Source organism: Protopterus annectens, chromosome 14.part0, assembly GCF_019279795.1.
Source record: "Protopterus annectens isolate FY-2018-M chromosome 14.part0, PAN1.0, whole genome shotgun sequence".
Lineage (NCBI taxonomy): Eukaryota > Metazoa > Chordata > Ceratodontiformes > Protopteridae > Protopterus > Protopterus annectens.
In genome coordinates this window covers 561,640,687-561,661,982 of record NC_056748.1, presented here as the reverse complement: position 1 = coordinate 561,661,982, position 21,296 = coordinate 561,640,687, and the positions used below count along the sequence as shown (strand labels likewise).

Here is a 21,296-nt window from a genome sequence, read left to right as displayed (position 1 = left end):
ACAAAGGGAGGGGGAGTGTCCATATTCATCAAGGACACCCACACCTCCAGGTTAGTAGCAACACATGAAGCATCAGAGACCATACAGGTGCAACTAACCATAGGCAAAACTGCTATACAACTGGTAGCATGTTACAGACCACCCTCCCAATCTCAAGAACCCCACTCAGCCTTCCTGAAGACATTGGAGGATATGAATGTATCACAAAATACCATCATACTGGGAGACTTCAACTACCCAAACATAGATTGGGTACATTATTCTAGCCCTAATACCCTAGCCCAAAGGTTCCTGGAATTCATAAATTCAAATGCACTGGAACAACTAGTCATCTCTCCCAGTAGGGGAGATAATATACTAGACCTGATCATCACAAACATGGGGACAAAATACTCCACACCAGAAGTATACCCCTCATTAGTGAGATCTGACCACAAACTAATCACCCTGGATATACATATCCCACCTCCACCCCCAGCACAAAAGACCACAGTGAAAAACTTCTCAAAAGCAGACTTCACTCTTCTTAAGACTGAGATGGTATCCTTTAAGCCCACTGTGCCAGTGGATACCACATCCCACAATGCCGAATCCTTCACAAATGCTTTCTATGGACATCTCCAAGAATGCATGGATCATGCAATCCCAAACAAATCCAAGTCCCTCTCCACCAAAGGTAAGTGTCCTGTCTGGTGGACCTCAGCCATAAACAAATTGCATAACAAAAGAAGGAAGCTACTGCACGTCAGAGCAAAATCCCATGAAGGGAAGACATCTCTGATCAACATTAGCAGAAAACTACGTTCTCTCATAAAAACATCCAAGGCCAACTTTGAGAGAAAAATCGCTAAGGACACTAAAGATAACCACAAAGCCTTCTTCAGCTATGTTAGAAACCTGGGCGGAAACCCTCAGATATGCTCAGAGTTGGTTCACAACAACAAAAAATACACTGAACCCACAGATATTGCCAACATTCTGGCTGACAGGTTCAGTGCAAATTTCTCACCTCCTTCACCCCCAAAAGAAGAAATACTTATCCCAGCTGAATGTAATCTCCCTGTCATCTCAGATGTCCAATTGAGAACCACCCTAAACAAAGCAAAAAACACAGCATCAATGGGACCTGATGGTATCCCGGGTTGCATGTTACGTGAACTGCAAAAGGAGCTTAACCCACACATAAAAATGCTATTTAACCTTAGCCTTACTTCGAGATATGTACCTGAACACTGGCGTACAGCAACAGTTGTCCCACTCCACAAGGGGGGTGCTTCTACAGACCCTGGAAACTACCGCCCCATAAGCTTAACCAGCCTGGTCTGCAAAGCTATGGAAAGAATCATTATGGAACTCATAAACAGAGACATAGGGGACCTACAGACACTTGACCCCACCCAGTTCGGCTTTGTAAAGGGCAGATCCTGCCTTTTAAACCTGGTTGACTTTTTCGAAACAGTCACTAGAGCCATTGATGAGGGCAAAGCAGTCCATACAGCATACCTGGACTTGGCTAAGGCCTTCGACACAATACCCCACTCAGGCATCATAGATAAGCTCAACAGCTTAAAAGTAAACCCTTATATCACTAGATGGGTTGCAAACTGGCTAAATGTCAGAACCCATAAAGTTAAAATCGCTGGAGCAATGTCAGACTCAAAGCCAGTCACAAGTGGTGTCCCACAGGTATCTGTCCTGGGACCCCTCTTGTTCGGCATTTATTTCTCAGATGTTAAAGCAAACATGGGAGGGCTGTGGCTGACAAAGTTCGCAGATGACTGCAAACTAGGCGCCATAGTCGATACACCAGCAGACACACACATCCTACAAAAAGGCCTCACAGAAATGGACAACTGGTGCCGGAGTCACTGCCTTAAACTAAATGCCAAAAAATGTATAGTCATCCCCTTTGGCAAAAACAAAGTACCCACAAATTATCACATAGACAGCAACCCACTGAGTACGGAAAAAGTAATCAGAGACCTAGGGACCCAAGTCGACAGCGACCTCTCATTTGACACCCATGTTGCCAAAGTGGTTAGAAAAACATTCTACCTTGCACACCTCATCATGAAGGGATTCACATCCAGATCCAAGGATGTCATTGTACCACTATATTCCTCCCTCTTCAGACCCATGATTGAGTACAATGCCCCATTTGGTATGTACCTCACCCGGCATTTGCAACAGCTGGAGAGACCACAAAAGTACCTCACCAAGAGGATCAAGGGTCTCCAACATATGTCTTATTCTGCCAGAATAAAGAAACTTCAGCTCTATTCAGTAGCATACCGCCTACTCAGAGGTGATCTCTGCCTGATGTACAAGGCCATGTCCAATCAGGATCTGATGGACATGCTCCACCTCAAAAAATCCAAATCCATCAGGACCATGAGAGCTAAAGACTTAAACCTCAGCACAAGTATGAATAGGACATGCTGGAGGGATAGATTCATAACCCAGAGGCTTCCCATGCTCTGGAACAAGATCCCAGTTCGTATTAGGCAGAGCCCCTCACTGACTCTCTTCAAGAGAAATCTTGATGAGTGGATGGGAGATCGTACGTTTACCCCAGGGGTCACATCTGTGTCACTGCTAGACAGGGGCACAGTAAACTAATTCTATTATATAAGGGGACCTTCATTGTGTCACTACTAGACAGAGGCACAGTATTCTAAATTTATTCTGTACATTTTTGTACCATTTCATGGGGTGGCAAAAGCCACATCACTATGGCTAGGCTTACAAATGCCCCAGGGCAGATAGCCTAGTACTATATTATGAAACTATGAAACTATGAAATGTTTACTTGACTAAAAATCATTTAAATTAGAGGTATTAGTCCTTCCCCCCTGGTGTTTGTGTCTAGGATCGTTTAACTTAGAGATCTTGTGGTATTCTGTTTGTTGTAGGCTTTTTCTCACCTTGTGACTGTTTGACTGTTGGTCCATTTATTCAGTGATTAATTGTTGGTGGTGCTTAATTGTTGTTGGTTAACTATGTCCAAAGACACTAAGGATCACAAGCCCTCGGGCTTCAAGAAATGCTCTAGGTGCAGTTATAAAATGTCCATTACCAATGGACACTCTGTCTGTGTGTATTGTCTGGGAGCGATTCATCTCCAGGAGTCGTGCAGCTTCTGTCATGCCTTTAGACCGTGAGTTCTTCAGGAAAGGAAGAATAAATTGATTTTGAAGGGAGTTCTGAAACCCTCCTTCGAGGAGGGTCTGGAGAGTGCTTCCAGCTCTAAGGCAAAATCCTCTAAATCAAAAAAGAGATCTTTGGCTCCATCAGTCTCCTTGGAGCCACCGGAGAAAATGGCAAAGTCTGCTTCAACATCCTCGGCTCCATTGTCCTCGGGGCCGCAGGAAGTGACAGTTGTTATGGAACCTGCTTCGGCTCCAATTTTCTTGGAACCTGTTCAGAGCCAATCGCATAGCATTAGGCCAGTATCCCATCCTCGCAGGTCCCCTTCAGAGAGGAGGTCTCAATCTCCTTCTCTATCCTCCAAATCTTCCAGGACCTTATCAGATGTGGACATCGACAGAGTGGTGCAGAGACTCCTTCAATCACCAGTTCTGTCAAAATTGTTCTCGGCTCCGACCCAGTCGGCTCCGGAGCCGGTTCCTCAACTTGCTTCAATACTTCCTCCTCCGAGCACATATCAGCTTTTGGAGCCGGAGTGCTCGGCTGCATGTGATATCCCTAGGTCGGTTCCGACAGCCCCTCCTAGTTTATCTGTGCCGTCAGCTCTGACCACGTCGGCGCCATCCACAGGGTTCAGGACTCAGGATTCTTTGGTTGGATCCAAGGGAGAGGCTTCGTAACACCTCTCGGCTCCTAGTCTCCCTTTCGGTGCTTCGGCGTGGGGAAGTTTGACTCCTGTCGTGGCTTTGGAGGCTGGTCGTTCTTCAGACTCGGGGGGACCAGCCTTCAAGGCCATGCAGAGCACGCTGGCCAGGTTGTCAGTGGCATCATGCGGGTCGGTCATTCTGTCCCCTACTACACCGGTGCAGGTCTCTGATCGCCGTCTATCTCTAGATAGCAGAGACCCAAGCCCTCTGGGTACCCCTATGAGTGATCCCCACATTTCTGAGGGCCCCTCAGAGTTTTTGCCTGAGGAGCCACCCAGAAAGAAGACGTGCAAGAGGAAGCACATAGATTCCCATGATGAGTCTCTCACAGACACCGACCTCGAGGAATCGGAGGGGTCCCCTAAGTCATACTCTGAGGATGTTTCTTTCTCTGACATCCTAGAGATTTTGAAACAAAGAGGTGACTGGCCATCCAAAGCCCCCTCCGAGGAGGAGTCAGTCTTCCTGAAGGCCTTTGGTGCTCAGCCCTCTGCCTCCTGGGTATCTCCACCCTTCAATGAGCTTCTGGATTTGGTTTGTCGAAGGGTGTATGAAACCCCTGACTCTGTGGAACCAGTCCCCAGGAGACCCAATAAATTTTTGTCTGCTCCTCCTGATAAGGAGTTTCTGTCCAAGGGAGTTCCTGTGGATGCCATGGTGGTGGCAGCTGCCACTCAGAAGGAATTAGCTGAGACTTTTTCCACCGTCCATCCCCCTAACAAGGAGTCTAGGACCATGGACTGGTACAGGAAGCGTACTTTTTCTTCAGCGACCTTTACCCTACGGTCGCTGAATTATTTATCACACTTTACACGGCTCCAGCGAGATCTCCTCAAGGAGCTTGGAGATACTCTCACGGGTAATGTTTCTGAGGCGGTGGCCCAGACGGTCAGTGCTCAGATGTCTACCCTCAATTCCATTGCAAACTCCTCCATGAGGCTAATCTCCTATGCAGCCAAAGGAGCGAGTAGGGCAAGTTCAGGAGTTGCTCTTAGGAGGCAGGCCTGAATGCGCCTTTGTCATTTCGCGGAGGCCTTCAAGTCTTCATTCACCGATTCCCCTTTTGATGGTTCCTCTTTGTTCGGAACCAAGGTGAAAGACACTCTCACCAGGTGCGAGCAGGAGGGAAAAACTCTGTCTGCCATAGGAGTCCATTTTTCCCTTCCCTCTAGGCCTTATCCCAAGGCCCAGAGGGGTGGCAAAATGTGGGTCAAGAAATCACAGATGTTTTTCCCAGTGTACAAGGTGAGCCCCCCTCCAGAGGCAGGGGAGGGGTTGGTTATTCAGGGAAATGCCGCCCAAGGGGCAGAGGAGGCCCCCGCAACTGGGGAGACTGCGATTCCTTTCGTGGTTCTCCCTATCGCCGCTCCTGATGGGAGGCCCGACTGTGCATTTCCAGAGCCAGTTGGGGGTCAAATCTCATTATACCCGGAGGCCTGGCAAGACATCACCCAGGACCAATGGGTTCTACGAATAATTTCCGGAGGATATGTCATCCCCTTCTCATCAAATCCCCCTCCAATCAAGAAAATCCTGGATGTTCCACCCAGTCAAAGGGATTACGCAGCTTCAGAAGTTTCAAAGCTGCTAGAGAAAGGAGCCATCCAACATGTCCCCTCAGACCAGATCGGATTAGGGACTTACTCCAGATTCTTTTTGGTGCCGAAAAGGACAGGGGACCTGAGACCCATATTGGATCTCAGTCATTTGAACACCCACGTGCAAAAGTCCAAGTTCCAAATGGTCACATTGCAGTCTATTCTCCCATTGTTGGGAAAAGAAGTGTGGATGTGCTCCATCGAACTCAAGGATGCTTACTACCACATAAAGATGGACAGGGCATCCAGAAGTCACCTACGCTTCCGGCTGGGAGCCAGTCATTTTCAGTTTCGAGCCCTGCCCTTTGGTCTCACCACAGCCCCCAGAGTGTTTGCCAAATGCATGGCAGTGGTGACTGCTCACTTGAGATGTCAGGGATTCCAAGTGTTTCCCTATCTGGATGACTGGCTCCTTACTGCCACCACCAGGCATCTACTACTTCAGACCAGGGACGCTACTATCAACCTATGTCAACAGTTGGGCATCACATTGAACTTGGAAAAATCTGCCTTGTTGCCCTCACAGCATGTCACTTTTATAGGCACAGAACTAGACACCGTCCTCATGCAGGCGTTTCTACCACAGGAAAGAATCAGAGTCCTACAACAAGTTCACACCTTCCTCCCTCTGAGAAGAGCAAAGGCAAGATGGGTCCTCCAACTGTTGGGGACAATGGCTGCTATGATTATGTTAGTCCCTCTGGCAAGGTTATATATGAGGCTCCTTCAGTGGCTACTCTTTGCCCAGTGGTCTCTTCAACGTCTTCTACTTTTTCACCCTATTCTACTCACAGACAGGTGCAAACAGGATCTCAGTTGGTGGCTTGACACCGACAACCTGAATGCAGGAAAGCCCTTAGTTCCTGCACCCCCGGTTGCCATGGTGACCACGGATGCCTCCCAGATGGGGTGGGGGGCATTAACTAGGCAGGACAGTACAAGGCACGTGGCAAGAGCACAAGATGCATCTGCATATCAATGTCCTGGAGATGAGAGCTGTGCTACTAGCGCTGCAAGCACTTCAGAATTTTCTTCCTCTTGGAACTATTGCAATCCACTCAGACAATATGTCAGTGGTGTGGTATCTGAACAAGCAGGGAGGAAGCAAGTCTTATCCCCTTTGCAGAGAGGCCATGCGAGTGTGGCAGTGGGCAGTGTCTTCCCAATGTTTTCTGGTGGCAACGCACATTCCGGGGAAGTCCAATGTGATCGCAGACAGGCTAAGCAGAGCTATTCTGATGCCTTACGAGTGGTCCCTGAACTGTCAAGTTGTGGAACAGTTCTTCCGCAGGTGGGGTCAGCCTTGCTGCGACCTTTTTGCCAGCCCCCTCAATGCCAAATGCAGCAGCTACTTCACGTTGATCCCCCCTCATGGGGAGTCACCTAGGGATGCTCTAGTCCACGATTGGCACTCCGGTCTACTATATGCCTTCCCTCCATTCCCCTTGCTGTCAAAGGTTATTCAGAAAGCGCAATCCTTGGGAAGCAGAATGATTCTGATTGCCCCACACTAGCCTCATCAAATTTGGTTCCCCTTTCTCCATCCCTATCTCATGGACGCTCCTTGGATTCTGGACCCACAACCAGACTTACTGACACACATGTCAGGGCAGTTCCATCCCTCTATTTGGACCCTCCGGTTGACAGCCTGGCTACTCCACTTCCATCATTAGTTAGGCTTCATAATTTTTCGCCGGAGGTGGTTCATATTTTATCTTCCTCTCATAAGCCCTCGACCAGGAAGATTTATTACAGCAAATGGAAGAGGTTTTCAATCTGGGCGCATTCCAAAAAGATTGACCCTTACACAGCTCCAATTTCGTCTGTATTGGAGTTCTTGTCTATGCTCTTTAACCAGGGTTCAGTGGCTGCAACCATTAGAGTCCAATTGGTGGCAATTTCTACCTTTCATGTTGCAGACGAGACGAGCCTAGCCTGATGGCACATAGACTCTGTAAGGCTTTCCTGAAGGGCACTTTGTTACTTCGTCCTCCGGTATCGGAACCTGTTATGCCTTGGGACTTAAACTTTGTTCTAAAGGGTCTTACTTCACCCCCCCTTTGAGCCTGCAGCCACTTGTAATTTAAAATTCTTAACTTGGAGGACTGTCTTTTTAGTAGCCATCACGTCAGCCAGACGTGTTTCGGAGCTTCAAGCTTTATCAATCAAACCCCCTTATTTGATTTTTCATAAGGACAGGGTTTCTCTCAGACCGAACCCCTCTTTCCTTCCCAAAGTGGCATCAGTCAGTAACCTTAACCAATCTATTGAATTGCCAGTGTTTTTTCCCCAGTTCTCAAACAAGGCAGAATTCAAATTTCATCAATTAGATGTGCACAGACAATTACGTTTTTATTTGCACAGAACGAAAGACCTCAGAAAATCTGATCAGTTGTTTGTTTTATTTTCAGAAAACAGAATTGGGTCTCCTGTTTCCAAAGTCACATTGTCCAGGTGGATTTCCAGTTGCATTTCTTTCATTTATTCCTCAGGGGGTAAAGATTTACCATTCCGGGTGAAGGCTCACTCTACTCGGTCTGTACCTACATCTACAGCTTTTCAGGCCAGATTGTCTATGGATGATATTTGTGCTGCGGCTACTTGGGCATATCCTCACACATTTGTTACTCATTACAAGTTGGATGTGGTATCTAGGGGCAGGTCTTCCTTTGGTTCCGCAGTGCTCAGGAGTATTTTCCACTGAGCCTCCAAGGAGTTAGGTGCTGGGGACGCTGTCCCACGGGTAAGAATGTAGGCGAGATTGGTCTACATAACATCAAGAAGTTATGTACTCACCATAACGTTCGATGTATGTAGTCCATCTCACCTCACATTCTTACTTACCCCCCCCTCCTTCTCCCGTCCTGGAGGATCTGGAGATTAGGTCTGGTTTCAGAGCTCCCTTCATTCTTGGTTTGTTCTTCCTTTCCTTAGGTGTTGTTATGCATGGAGAATGAGTGCTGGTGCTCGCAGCAAACTAGATCTGGGGACAGAGAGCAGTGCAGCATGGGATACCATCTTAGCCCAGCCAATAGAAAGACTTTGAGCTAAAAAAGTCTGGCCGAGTTGGAGCCGACATTTGGCTCCGAACCCACGGGTAAGAATGTGAGGCGAGATGGACTACATACATTGAACGTTATGCTGAGTACATAACTTGTTTTTACCCTATTCAATATGTATATTGTAATCGTCATTCTTGTGTAGTCCCTTTTAAGGGGCCACTTTTCTATGTACTGTGCATATATTATTGTTTTATAACTGGATTTGTTTATAGTTGTAACCTGGAGCTTTTCTCTCCAGGCCTCAGCTTAAAATGGACATGTATCCAGTCAGACTATCCCAGTCAACAAATGTAAAATAAATAAAATAAAATAAATAAATAAATATTTTTCATATTTTTGTGAATAGCTGTAAGAGAGCATGGTAAAATATTCATTAAGATGGCATGCTTTTAAGTTGATCACTAGACATGAATTATATGTATCAAGCATGAACAGATAAGACATAAATATGTTTATCTGACAGATTATGAAATGTATTATATTTCTCACAATGTTCTTAACATTTCTACAAGGGAACACTGTATCAGGTATATATAAGGTATCATTTAGAAGCTTGTTTTACTAATAGATACTGTGGCCAATGGAAAATATGTGCACCTAGCCCAGCTGCAGAATTGTAATGGCTTGTTTATTAGTTAGGTCATGATAATTATAATATTTTTCATGTTTTTGTGAATAATTCTGTAAGGGAAAATGGCAAAGTGATGGGTACTGTATCAGCTTATTTTGAAGCTGCCATCAATATGGACAACTTGATCACAAGACATGAAGTGTATATAGCACACATGGAAATACATAACAGTTTTTCAGATATTAAAATTAATATTTGTCTTATTTTTGTCAGTATCTCTGCAAGACAGTATGGTAATGTTCACAGTTAAGCAGTAAGTTGCACTTGTGGGACATTTTGACTCCATCCAGTTTCCCTTTTTGTGCTCAAATTAACCTATCCTATTTGGTTAGAGAATGGCCTTCCCCATCCCATGGTCGATAAATAAATATTAACCCTAATAAGAATAACTGGGATCATACGATAATTTGAGGGGACCCATGCATGGAACAAAGCATTTAGGAGTTGTCTCTGTCCATTAGTTGTACAGAGGGCAGTAATGGCATATATTTTCTGTTTCTCATCCATAGATCCAAACTGTGCTTGAATATGTACATGGATTTGTTTTGTTTTATGTGGATAGGGGAGTCTGTTCCAGAGCAGCGGTATCCTCTGATAGATATACCTGTCCCTCCAAACTGTTCTGTTGATGTTGCAGAAGAGGTTTAGATCCCAGGTCTGAGTATATCTGTTGCCATTTGACTTGCTGATGTGCAGTAAATCCATTAATATTGAGTCAGAGAATGACACGTATACCAAACACAGGTCACATCTTAGCAGTCTGTAGGACATACAGTATAGTGACAGAGCTCTGAGTCATTCCATGTAGGACATACTGTTTAGGCCATGTACCTATTTAGTAAGGTATCTCTGTGGGCATTCCAGTCAATGCAAGTGAGTGGGCAGATATATGCCAAATGGGGCATTATACTCAATGACTGGCATAATGAGGCCTAAGTAAAGGGGGGCAGTGACATGCTTAGATCTAGACAGAATCTCTTTGTTGATAAACTGTGCAATATAGGACTTTCTTATGACAATAGACACATGTTGGTCAAAAGTTTGGTTATTATTCACATATATTTTGAAATCTCAAACAACTTAGTCAGCTCTTAGGGGTGTACTGTCAATATGCATTTTCTGGCATTTAGTTTCAGCCCATGATTTTGGCACCAGTTATTTATTTTGGATAAACCCTCCTGCAGGATGTCTAAGTCATTTGGGTATTCACTGATAGCTAGTCAGCCAGAGCCCACTGGTATTAGTTTTTGCTTCATGAAAGTAGATGCCAAATAGGAGAGGTCCTAACACAGAACCTTGGGGGACTCACTGGCGACTGGTCCCTTTGTGGAGGTAACTTTCCCTATTTTTATTTCTTGCATCCTGTCTGTGAGCCAGTTGTCAATACAAAGGCTGATATAGGGGTTTCTTCCCAGTTTATTTATATTTTCTACTATATCTGATTGGGGAATTGTGCCCAAAGTTTTGACGTAGTTGAGGTATGCAGTGTGTACTGTTTTATCTTTGTCCATTACTTCTGTGACCTTTTCAAAAAAACATCTACCAGGTTGAGTAAGTTTGACTTGCCTTTGGCAAATCTAAACTGAGATGGGTCCATTGCTTTGAGGTTCCTTATATCCTTATTAATTATTTCTATGATAAATCTTTCTAATGGCTTTGCATATGAGCCTGGTCAGACTTATGAGTCTAAACTTGCTTGGGTCTGTGGAAGGTCTTCCCTTATGCAGGGAATGATTATAGCTGTTCTCCATTTGCTTGTAACAAAACCTGTATGGAAGCTGAGACTGAACCATTTTGTTAGGGATGCGGCTAAATCGTACTTCATGCGCATCCAGGGATGTTGTCATCTCACATTGATGCAGTATTTTTAGCTTTTGATAGCACTGTTAGGACTTGATCTTGTGATAGCTGGAGGCAACCAGTTTCAGGTATATCCCGAGGGACAGACAGCGGGGAGATAGTGGTAAAGTTAGAGCTAAATTTATAGGTTCACTGTATCTTCAGCCTTAGTGTAGGTAACATCATACACAATTGCACATTGATTCACTGCGCTTTTGAGATTACTAATATAACTAAAAAAGGCCTTGTGATTGTCTATGGATTGGGTAGCTATTTTAGCCTCAGATTTGTCTTTGATGGATTTTATTAAGCTCCTGAGTTGCTTGTTTATTTCAGTAATGAGGGCTCTAACATTCTTGGAATTACTCTTCTTGCTTTTAGATAAAATTATTTTCCTTTTATTATAAAGCTTGTTGATCTTATGGTTCCAACATGTGGGTTTGTTTCTGGGGTTTGCCCTGCACTTGTTCCTATGGGGTGCAGCTGCATTTATACAGTTGTTTACATGCTGGTATACTGTGGTGGTGTGCACTTTCATGTATTCACTGGAGTTAACTTGGTTTGGTGGAGATTTGAAGCTTGCCATTGTGTCACATAGGAGTAGGTAGTTTGTCTTGAAAACATTTCTACAGGTATCTTGGGTGGAAGGGACCCTGGTTTCAGTTTTATTTTGAAGGTGATGTATAAAATATAATGTTGAAGCTGGCATTACTTAGGACAAGCTGCCACCAAATCCTGATGATTAATTACCACACTTGCAGACATATAATACTTTGCTTATTTTATTAAATTATAAAAATTATTATCTTTCAACAATAATGCGTATATATCTGTAAAGGAACATGGAAACATGACAGATAATTCATCTTGAAGTCCATCTCAGTCCACACAAATTGTCCACTGGAATTACATCTTTCTGTTACAGGTACAATTAATATGTTTTGTTTAGTTGTCAGAGTATGAAAAAAATGATTTTTTTTCATATTTCTCTCAATGTCATGATAAGTCAGAAAGACATAATGCAGACCAAGGTCTCATTTTAAATCTAAAATCCAGACAGACAACTCAGTAACAGATAGAGAGTGACCACATGGTATGTTACTAAGATTTGTATCTTATATTAGCAAATATGCAAAAAGATTCACCACATCTGTGTTGATTATAAAATCATACTTCTGAGTTGCAGTGTTAACGTGTATACTATTACTAATATTTGTGTCTGCTGATTAACTTTCACAGTTACAATTTTCATGTAGCTGTTATGTCTTAAGACATGTGAATATTTATTTCAAGTATTGTACTGCAGATGGAATCTCATAAAATGAGCTCAGGATATACCACTGATTCTATGAATGAGGTTAAAAGCCAACATTCACATGCTCCTCTGCGGTGAATAATTTAAAAGCTAGAAAGTTATGCATGGTTTGCTGTCAGGGTCCTCTTCCATGCAGGATTTATGACTAAGAGTTCCAACCAAAAGGTGATGGATACCAAAAAGAAAGAAAATAAAGGAGTACTATAGCACAGTTGTGTGATGAACTCAGTGGCAGGTTGTTGATTTAATTTCCTTTTTTTACTACAGCTGCCCTTCCTTCCTTGATCCCCCAATAGGTTATTTGTAAGATTCTTGTTCTTCTTGCTTCTTTTTTGTTCTTCATACAGTGTTACGTGATAAAACTGAAAGAGTATGCATTTTTCTTGTGCATTCATCCATACTTGCAATCAAAAACCCATCACTGCAGATAGCAACACCAATTCATTCATCTTTATGGAAGCAGGCCATTGTATGGCTGTCATTAATGCAGTCATTAGAGTATTTACTTCTTTATGCCCTACCATTACCCATGTCTGAAAGGTCTAAGGGTTGGTAGCGCAATGGGACAGGGTAAGAACTTGTTACCTCCTTCCATGTATGATATCACTCCCTGCTGCAATGACCTGCCTCTCCATCTACTCATCACTGCAAACTAGGTAGATTACATGTCCCAGGAGACACAACGCTAGCCATTTCTCCAAGGAGAGGCAAGTGGGATCCACACTGCTACTTCTCTCCCACTCTAGCTAGCTCCTAAAGTGCTAGGAACACTAACTTAACACTAACTTAACTCTGGTCATCTGTGTTGTAGCCAGGACTTTATCCTTCTGTACAATGAAGCTTCCAACACAGTATGCATTGTGGCTGCTAATGTGACCTACAGCTTCACCTTTCCTAATTAGGAAGTGGCAAGAGTGGAGGAGGATGCTTTCTAAACGGAAGAAACTGGAAGTCAAGTTGGTATTACTACATCAGACATTCGGTAGGTTTTTCGATTTCCAGTATGTTGCTTGGTACTTCATTGCAGGACCCTGTTCAAGAGGTCACTTCCTGACAACTGTGCTTGAGAGGGATACATACTTCCATGATAAGACTTGGTCATCCATTCATTCATTTACTGATACTCTCTGCATCCTATTCAATGATATAAGAAATCCCTTCTCTATAAAAAATAGGTTTAAGGTATAGAACCAAACCTGGATTAGGTGGGCATACAAACACACACACACACACACACACACACACACACACACACACACACACACACACACACACACACACACTCTCTCTCTCTCTCTCTCTCAAGAGATTTACATACAAATTAGATCCTCATCTATGGTCATTCTGTAAGATTGCTAATTCAGCCAATCAGCATGCTTTATAAGGTGGAATGACACAACAGCTCCCAAAGAAAAGCCACATGGATGCAAGAAGGATATTCAGAAAACACAACAAAGGCACCTTACCTAGGAACCAAAGTTAGGAACCAAGTTCCAGTTTTCTGGACATGCTCTTCAAAATATGCCTATTTCAAATGGTGCTTAGTACACCAGCTTTCATTTTATATTTTTTGGTTCCAGTATAAGAATTCTAAGGGGATTCATGTTTCCCCAGAAACTCATATCGGTTATTGATTTGACCATCTGCAGACCACAGCGATGTGTTACAACCTAGTCTATGTTATCTTCAGAAGCACTGAAGTTTGTATTACCTTTATATAGGGGAGGAAACCTTGACTTTTAGAGTCTACTTGAAGTCATCAGCTTCAAGTAGGCAGTTTATTTATTTAGACATTGCCTGACATTGGCTCAGTGCAAGCACCAAAAAAAATAATAATAATAGAAGAAGAGACAATACCCCAAATTTGATGACTACCATAAAAGAAAATAAATTGTGTATCTTCTTTTCAGATAGTATATTTTATTCACTCTAGCACAAGAACAAATGAAACTACTAACCTACACTGCGTTTTTTATCATCAATGGATATGAAGCGAATGCAGGGATTGTCACTGATATACTTAGCTGCCCAGGGAACATCGATCTGAGTGCCAGCTTCATAGAAGAGTCCTAAAGCATATCGAGAAGAGTAGATGACAGATTCCATTTGCTGTCTCTGGCTGTCAGTAATGCCTATAAAAACAATAGTACAATTTAGTTCAAATCTTATCTACAATAAAGCAGTGCCAAAGATGAGCACTTTAACATTTCTGACACATGAAACCCTTCTGGCACATATAACTGCATCATCATCATCAGTTACTGCTCATGTTAACTTCCATGCCAAGACTTTTGGGAATAACTTTTTTTAACCTAAAATCTAAAGATGCAAAATTCTGCCAAAGTATATAGAAAATTCAGACAAACATATTGTGGACATCATGCTGATATACAGAAATCAGTGTCAACATTTTAAAAATAAAATTTAATTAATGGAAGCCTGAAGGTTTTTTGTGGACCCATAAGCAGAGACAAACATAGATGCTAATGCCACAGTAAAACAGAGGTACATTTACTCCTTATTTTATCAGTTTGATTAAATCTTTATTGTAGCAATACATTTAGCATTCTGAAAAAAAAAATAATTTTCCACCCATGGCATTGATAATATTTATAGACAACAAACACAGATAAGCTCTTGCTCCTTATCACTATCTACCCTCCTTTTCTTACAATTGCACTACCTACTACCTCCTACACCCATTCACATTTTTTTATCCTACAATTTTCCTTCCTCAGTACCCATTTGCTGCCCTCTACACTATCTGTCAATAACATCACCACTGTTAACACTTATGAAAAAAAGAGTTGGGTAATTTCCAGAGTGTTCTGACTAACTTTTATCATTTATTTATTATTACTATTAATCTGAATACTACAATTTGTATGGTCATCTAACAGTGAGGATAATATGGGAAAATGAGTAAATGGATTTATCATACATGAAAGTGTCACCTCCCAGACGGCTGTGTGGATTTGATATTGTTGTGGTGGGAGGTGAGAGGGTGGGGCAGTTATAAGAGCCTGACTACAAAATGAAAATTCCTGTCTATAGTTCTATGTCAGACACTCATAGTGCTTTATAAACTGCTTATCTCAACTGGGATGAAGTGGTTTCTGGCACCATTAAAAGAATGCCAGCCTTTCAATCACAGACTCAAGTCTGGTAGTTAATTTAGCATTTTAAATGATGATGCTTAACTGAAAGAGTCATGTCAACATGCTTTTATGGCATTGTGTTTACTGAAACTGGGACATACTTTCAGCAAGTAATGAATGACAAGAAATGTGGAAGAGACATAAATATATTTGCAAGCACAGAAAACTCCTGGAACAACCACATGTCAATTGATAACTGGTGTAGAAATGGTTAAGGAGAGGTGAATTTAAACCAAAAGATGAAAGGTTAATACTGGCAGCAAAGGATAGCAGACTTACATGCATGTTGGTTTACAAAGTCCATTGAGCATGTGGGAGAAACATACAAATGCAGGTGCTGGATAACAGAAGTAGAAACAGTCGCACACCTTGTGGCTGGGCGTAGTACACTAATAGCATATGGCCTGTATACTGAATGGCATAATGATGTGGCAAGACATTATGTGCAAAGGGAATGTGCAAACATTACAACACTGAAGTAGCTGAGAAGCACTGGAAACATGAGCCACAAAGCATTACACAGAATGATGAAGTTTATATCACATGGGACTGCCCATTACCAATAGTTAAAAAATGGATGCAATAAAACCAGATATAGTAGTTCATGAAAAGAACACAAAAGCAGCTTTGATCATTGAAATTGCTACACCTAGTGACTACAGTGTCTTATGTACAGGGAGACACAAAGTCATAAAATACCAGGATTTGAAGGCAGAAATGAAGAGAATGTGATAGAACGATACCCAGACAGTTCCAGTAGCACTAGGAGCAATGGGTATCATAAAAAAGAATTTACAGTCATATTTAGATATGTCACTGATACATGTAAGTCCATGTGAATTGCAGAAGCCAGTTCTGGGCGCATTCTGGGTGCTGTGAAAAGCAGTTTTGGCTGACATCAGTAAGTGAAACAATACTAATTTTGTGAACTTTCATCATACTTTGACTTAGGAATGGGAACCTTTCCCATCATGGCATTAGAAATCCAAAAGACTTGGAAAGATTAAAACAAGTAATACTGATACTAGTATATTGCATTCCAAAATGGCTTAGCTTTTGTGCAAGAGCAAACATAAGTTTTGATTGGACTACAGTGGTATTATTTATGTAATGCATGCATCATTCTAATATCACTCAATATTGACAACAAAGATGACAGTTAGAATATTTGTGAAGCATAAGGTAGTTGTCATGCCTGTTGTCTTCTTCCATATACATTTTGCTTTACATATAATGTACAATGTAATTAAAAGAGAAAATATTGCACTCTTCTTTCGACCTGACCTGTGAAATGAAAGGTCATGACCTCTGTGACCACTATAGTCCAGTCCAGAACACATTTCATAAACATCATATAGTACTTTCACTGTCACAAAAACTGACAAATTAAATAAACTTTAAATTAATTACAAGAATAAACGATGCACTGTAAATAACTGGTATACTATACACAGTTAAATAAAAAAGTACAAGGAAAGCAGAGCTATAGAATTAGAGTAGTCTGATAACTGTGATTATTCTAACACAAACAGGTAATAGGTAGAACTAAGTATTTTGGAATTTTAGTCACTTACTGAAGCATGGAACCAAGTAAAATCACATCACTATTTGATATGTGAAAGATAAAGTAATCATATAATTACAAGTTCTGATGACCCTCCACTGGACCAGTAATCAAGGAACCTCAGTCCTCTCCATTGGCAACAGTGGGGGATGTTCACTGGGAGGATGACAGGTACTCACAGTATTTCCAGATGCAGCTCTCCTCATTAAGTGCAGTTTCCCTTAAGAGCACACACAGACAACAGTCAGTCCAGGGCTGGTTTCTCATCCTTTCTCCAGATGCCCAGTAAGACTCCCCACTGGCACAACTATAGAGTTATGATCTCAGCTGAGTTACCAAGCCAAGACCTCCAGCACTCTCTCTCTCTGTCCAACCAGTGCTTCATGTCCCTGCCCAAGTAGCTGACATACACACTCTTAGAGATTTGATTTACACACACACATACACCTGGGAAAGGCTGGCACAGGTTTACTAGCTTTGCCCCCTTCTGCCCAGACTATAATGTAGTTTTCACTGCCACCAGTCACTCCTCAACTGCTATTTTAATGCCTTTAGCAAAGGGTGACCAATTTTACTGTGTAATGTTAATATTAATATTAATATAAATGGTAGTTTGACCAAGAGCAAGGCTATTAGGAGTGGCTCACACAGTGTCACCAAATAAATATGCAAATGCTGTCAAAACTTAAACATCTCTACACAGATCAGACACAACAAAAGGTTTAAATATATAATAAATAATAAAAGAACAAGACTAAATATATACATTAATATTCACAGTGACATTATAGTTCAAAACAACAGGAAATATTTAAAACAACATTGCAAGACAGTCTGAAATAAATAAAGAAAACTATCTAAATTAAGCTTCACTATATTCCTGACTGAATCTAAAAGAATTATACTATGACCTAAGAACTTACTAATAGAGCAAGGCAGATGTTGTGGTGAATGTTTTTTGTCAGGTCCAAGACTGAATACAGAATGCTCTGCCTCACTAAGAGACTTCTCAAAATAATATCTCAAATATTACTGCTGGGATAGCTTGCAGGATGACAACACTTCTTGTCATCTGACTTCTACTAGTTCCCAGGCCAAAACCCCCATTGCTAGAAGCTGGCAGCATTTAGCATCTACCTGTAAAAAGGATGACACAGGCTTTTCCTCAGATCTTTGGCAGATGCTGGAAATCATAAAACAATTGCATTCTTTCATGCTTTCAAGATGAGTAATTAGTTCACCCTAAAGACAATACAGAAAGTTTCCTAGCACAAACTGTATGTCTTTTGTTGCAGTGAGAACTGAAAGATACCATGTTTTATGGCCTAGCCTATAAAGTAATTTAATATCCAATATTTTTCTAAAGTTTGTTGGACTGAGGTTAACCTCTTGTATTCCATTTCCACTGTTAAAAATATATACATTTAAACACTTACAATAGTGCATGTACATTTCTATTATCTTTCAGTAGAGCACACTATGGTTACATTTCAAACACAGTACTCTACAAATACCTTTTCAACACACACATCTGTACAAGCAGTTTGACATACAGTCCTAATACATTCGTAACACAATCATCTTGCATAAATCATTTCAATATTCACCAATGACACATAATTTATAGAATTCTAGCCATCTTTGCTGGCAGCATCTCCTTTTGTCACACAAGTCATAGCATATATTATTAGATTTACAATTTCAAGTTCTGATCTTCCTAGGAATTTGATATATACTTTCTCACTATAAACACTAGCCATCCATTTTCAATACCTCTTTTATCCAATCCAAGGTCTCAGGAAATTAGAGCATCAATTGTCAAGTAATGGATATAAGCAAGAAAATTATGTTGGGTGGGCCCCTGGTTCATCACCGGGTATAAGCAGACACATGAACAAATGCACTTTGTTTAGGAGAAATCTGAGCATTGTTAAAGGGTTTGAGAGAAAAACAGAGCTTCCAGTAAAAATGTAAATGGACACAAGAAAGGAAAGCAAACTCTTCAAAGAAAGTGCCCCATAGGGGAAATAAATCAGAGAACCAAGCACTGAGAACAGCAATGCAAACTGCAACACCATTGTGTTGCCTCCTTGTAAATGTTAAGCATTGAATATTCTGTAACTGCATTTGTCATATATCTATACATATATATATATATATGTATATATATATATATATATATATATATATATGAAGGGCGCAGTGGTGCAGCGGTAGCATTGTCACCTCACATCAAGAGGTTCTCCGGTTCAATTCTTGGCTGGGGTGCCTTCTGTGCGGAGTCATGTCATCCCTGCATTTGTGTAGGTTTCCTCCGGGTGCTCTGGTTTCCTCCCATTGTACAAAGACATGCATCTGGAGCCTTTCTCCCCCAGGCCTCCACTGAAAATTGGCTTTGTTCCAAGTCGGACTTTCCTGGTTAACAAATGTTAAATAAAAAAAATAAAAAAAAAAAAATATATATATATATATATATATATATATATATATATATATATATATTTATTTTGCACACATAATGTATAATATACCTAATGACTTCTAATATCCATATATTTTTGAAGGTCCCATACCACTTTTGTTACATTTCCTCATTGTTTTCAGTAGGTGGCAAGCCCTTAATGCACGCTGTACAAAAGGTTTTGTCCTCTGTGCTGTCAAACTTTATATAACCCCATGTAAATTAGGTATCTTTAAGCAAGGGCAAACTCTGACCACACTGATCTAATCTGAGAAAGGTATGTTTTACCACATGCATATGAACAAGCACCTGGACATTTAGCTTACAAAATAAACCATTTTTATATCACTGATATATTATTTCCCTTTTCATTACACTCAACTTAAGACCGATGTCAAGCTATTCTTCCAGCAATTATTGCATATATGCCCTGCTGCACAGGCTATGAATCTGCAAAAAGATATATTATTCTCCTGAAATTATGTATACGCTTGTATAAAAGTTTCCAGAATGTAGCCTCCACACAGCCAAGTAGCAGTGCAACAGTGTAGCCCAGCAGTCAACAATGGTTTTCAATAATAACAAAAGAATACTTCTGAAAAACACACACACACACACACACACACACACACACACACACACACAAACCTTCACATTTAGCCAGTTAGGCATTAACACAAATAAAACTATGGCCAATATAATTTTTTAAAAAGTGTACTCCATGGCAAGCATGGAGAATGCCCAAGTATCTCCTTGCTTGTTCTTATAATGGTATAAATATCAGTATCAAGAGAAAATAAATATACCAAGTAGTGAATCTTTTAATAAGCATACACTTTGCATTCAATGGCCCACCCACCTGTTTCTCCATGTAAATACTGTAAGACATACTCCAAGGCCATTTAATGTGATCATGGCTTTTGTGTGTGTGAGACAGGTTTGTGCTTTACATTTTCACAGACTCTTCCTCATAGGTATGAATAAATAAAGGCTCCACATATCAGAATTACACAACAGAATTATTGTTCTCATGACGGGAATGACTACATCTTCATATGAATCTGAATTTCTAACCATTGTGATGTATTTCTACATTTCCACTATAGTCAAATGTATAATAATAATAATAGCATTTACTAAATAAAAACTATAGAAATTTGCAATCGTGGGCAAGATGCTTCAGTAATTTTTCCCTCCCACTTTGTGGGGGAGGGGTTGTCATATACAGTGTGTGAAGTTATTTGTCTGTTCAAGTGATATGGGATGTGAGTCATGTGACAAGGATAGTTTATAGAAGCAGCAGCTCTGGGTATGTATCTCATGATTTGCCAAGGTCTCCATACCTCAGGCAGGTGCAGTAACTAACAAAGTATTTAAAGTAACACAGCCATCATAAGAGGAGGATTTCTGACTTGTGGTCAGAGGCTGGATTTACTTACTTATTTCCTATCAAGAAAAGATGACCTCCTAAGTTTATTTTATGTGCTTGCTCTTATTTGTGCTGTGGACAGCAACTTACTGCTTAAGTTTTGTTATTTTTTTTACGGAAAATTCATCACAGTAATTTTACTTTTGTATAGAAAAGTGCACTACTTGCAAACAATTTAAAATGTACATTCTCGTTGTGTAGAGTGCATCTAGCTCAATTTTCAGCTTTTGGTAAGATATTTATTTTTTTGTTTTGATATGGTATCCAACTAAGCACTAGCAACTGTGAATATACAGGGAAATGTGTCAGAAAACAGGAAGTCCTGGATTCAGAGGTTTGAACTATAGCTCACTGTGTGGCCTTAAGAGACACCAGAGTTAAACAT

At 41.1% G+C, this 21,296-nt stretch overlaps 1 protein-coding gene across 2 annotated transcripts in view; it reads right to left on the bottom strand.

Annotated features, from left to right (window-relative positions):
- Positions 1-21,296, bottom strand: part of RNLS (renalase, FAD dependent amine oxidase) — a 1,470,556-nt gene that overhangs the window by 336,890 nt on the left and 1,112,370 nt on the right. For both annotated transcript variants that reach the window (XM_044056304.1, XM_044056303.1), the window contains exon 5: positions 14,258-14,431. In XM_044056304.1, the coding sequence (XP_043912239.1) occupies positions 14,258-14,431 (174 nt within the window). The remainder of the gene's footprint in view (positions 1-14,257; positions 14,432-21,296) is intronic.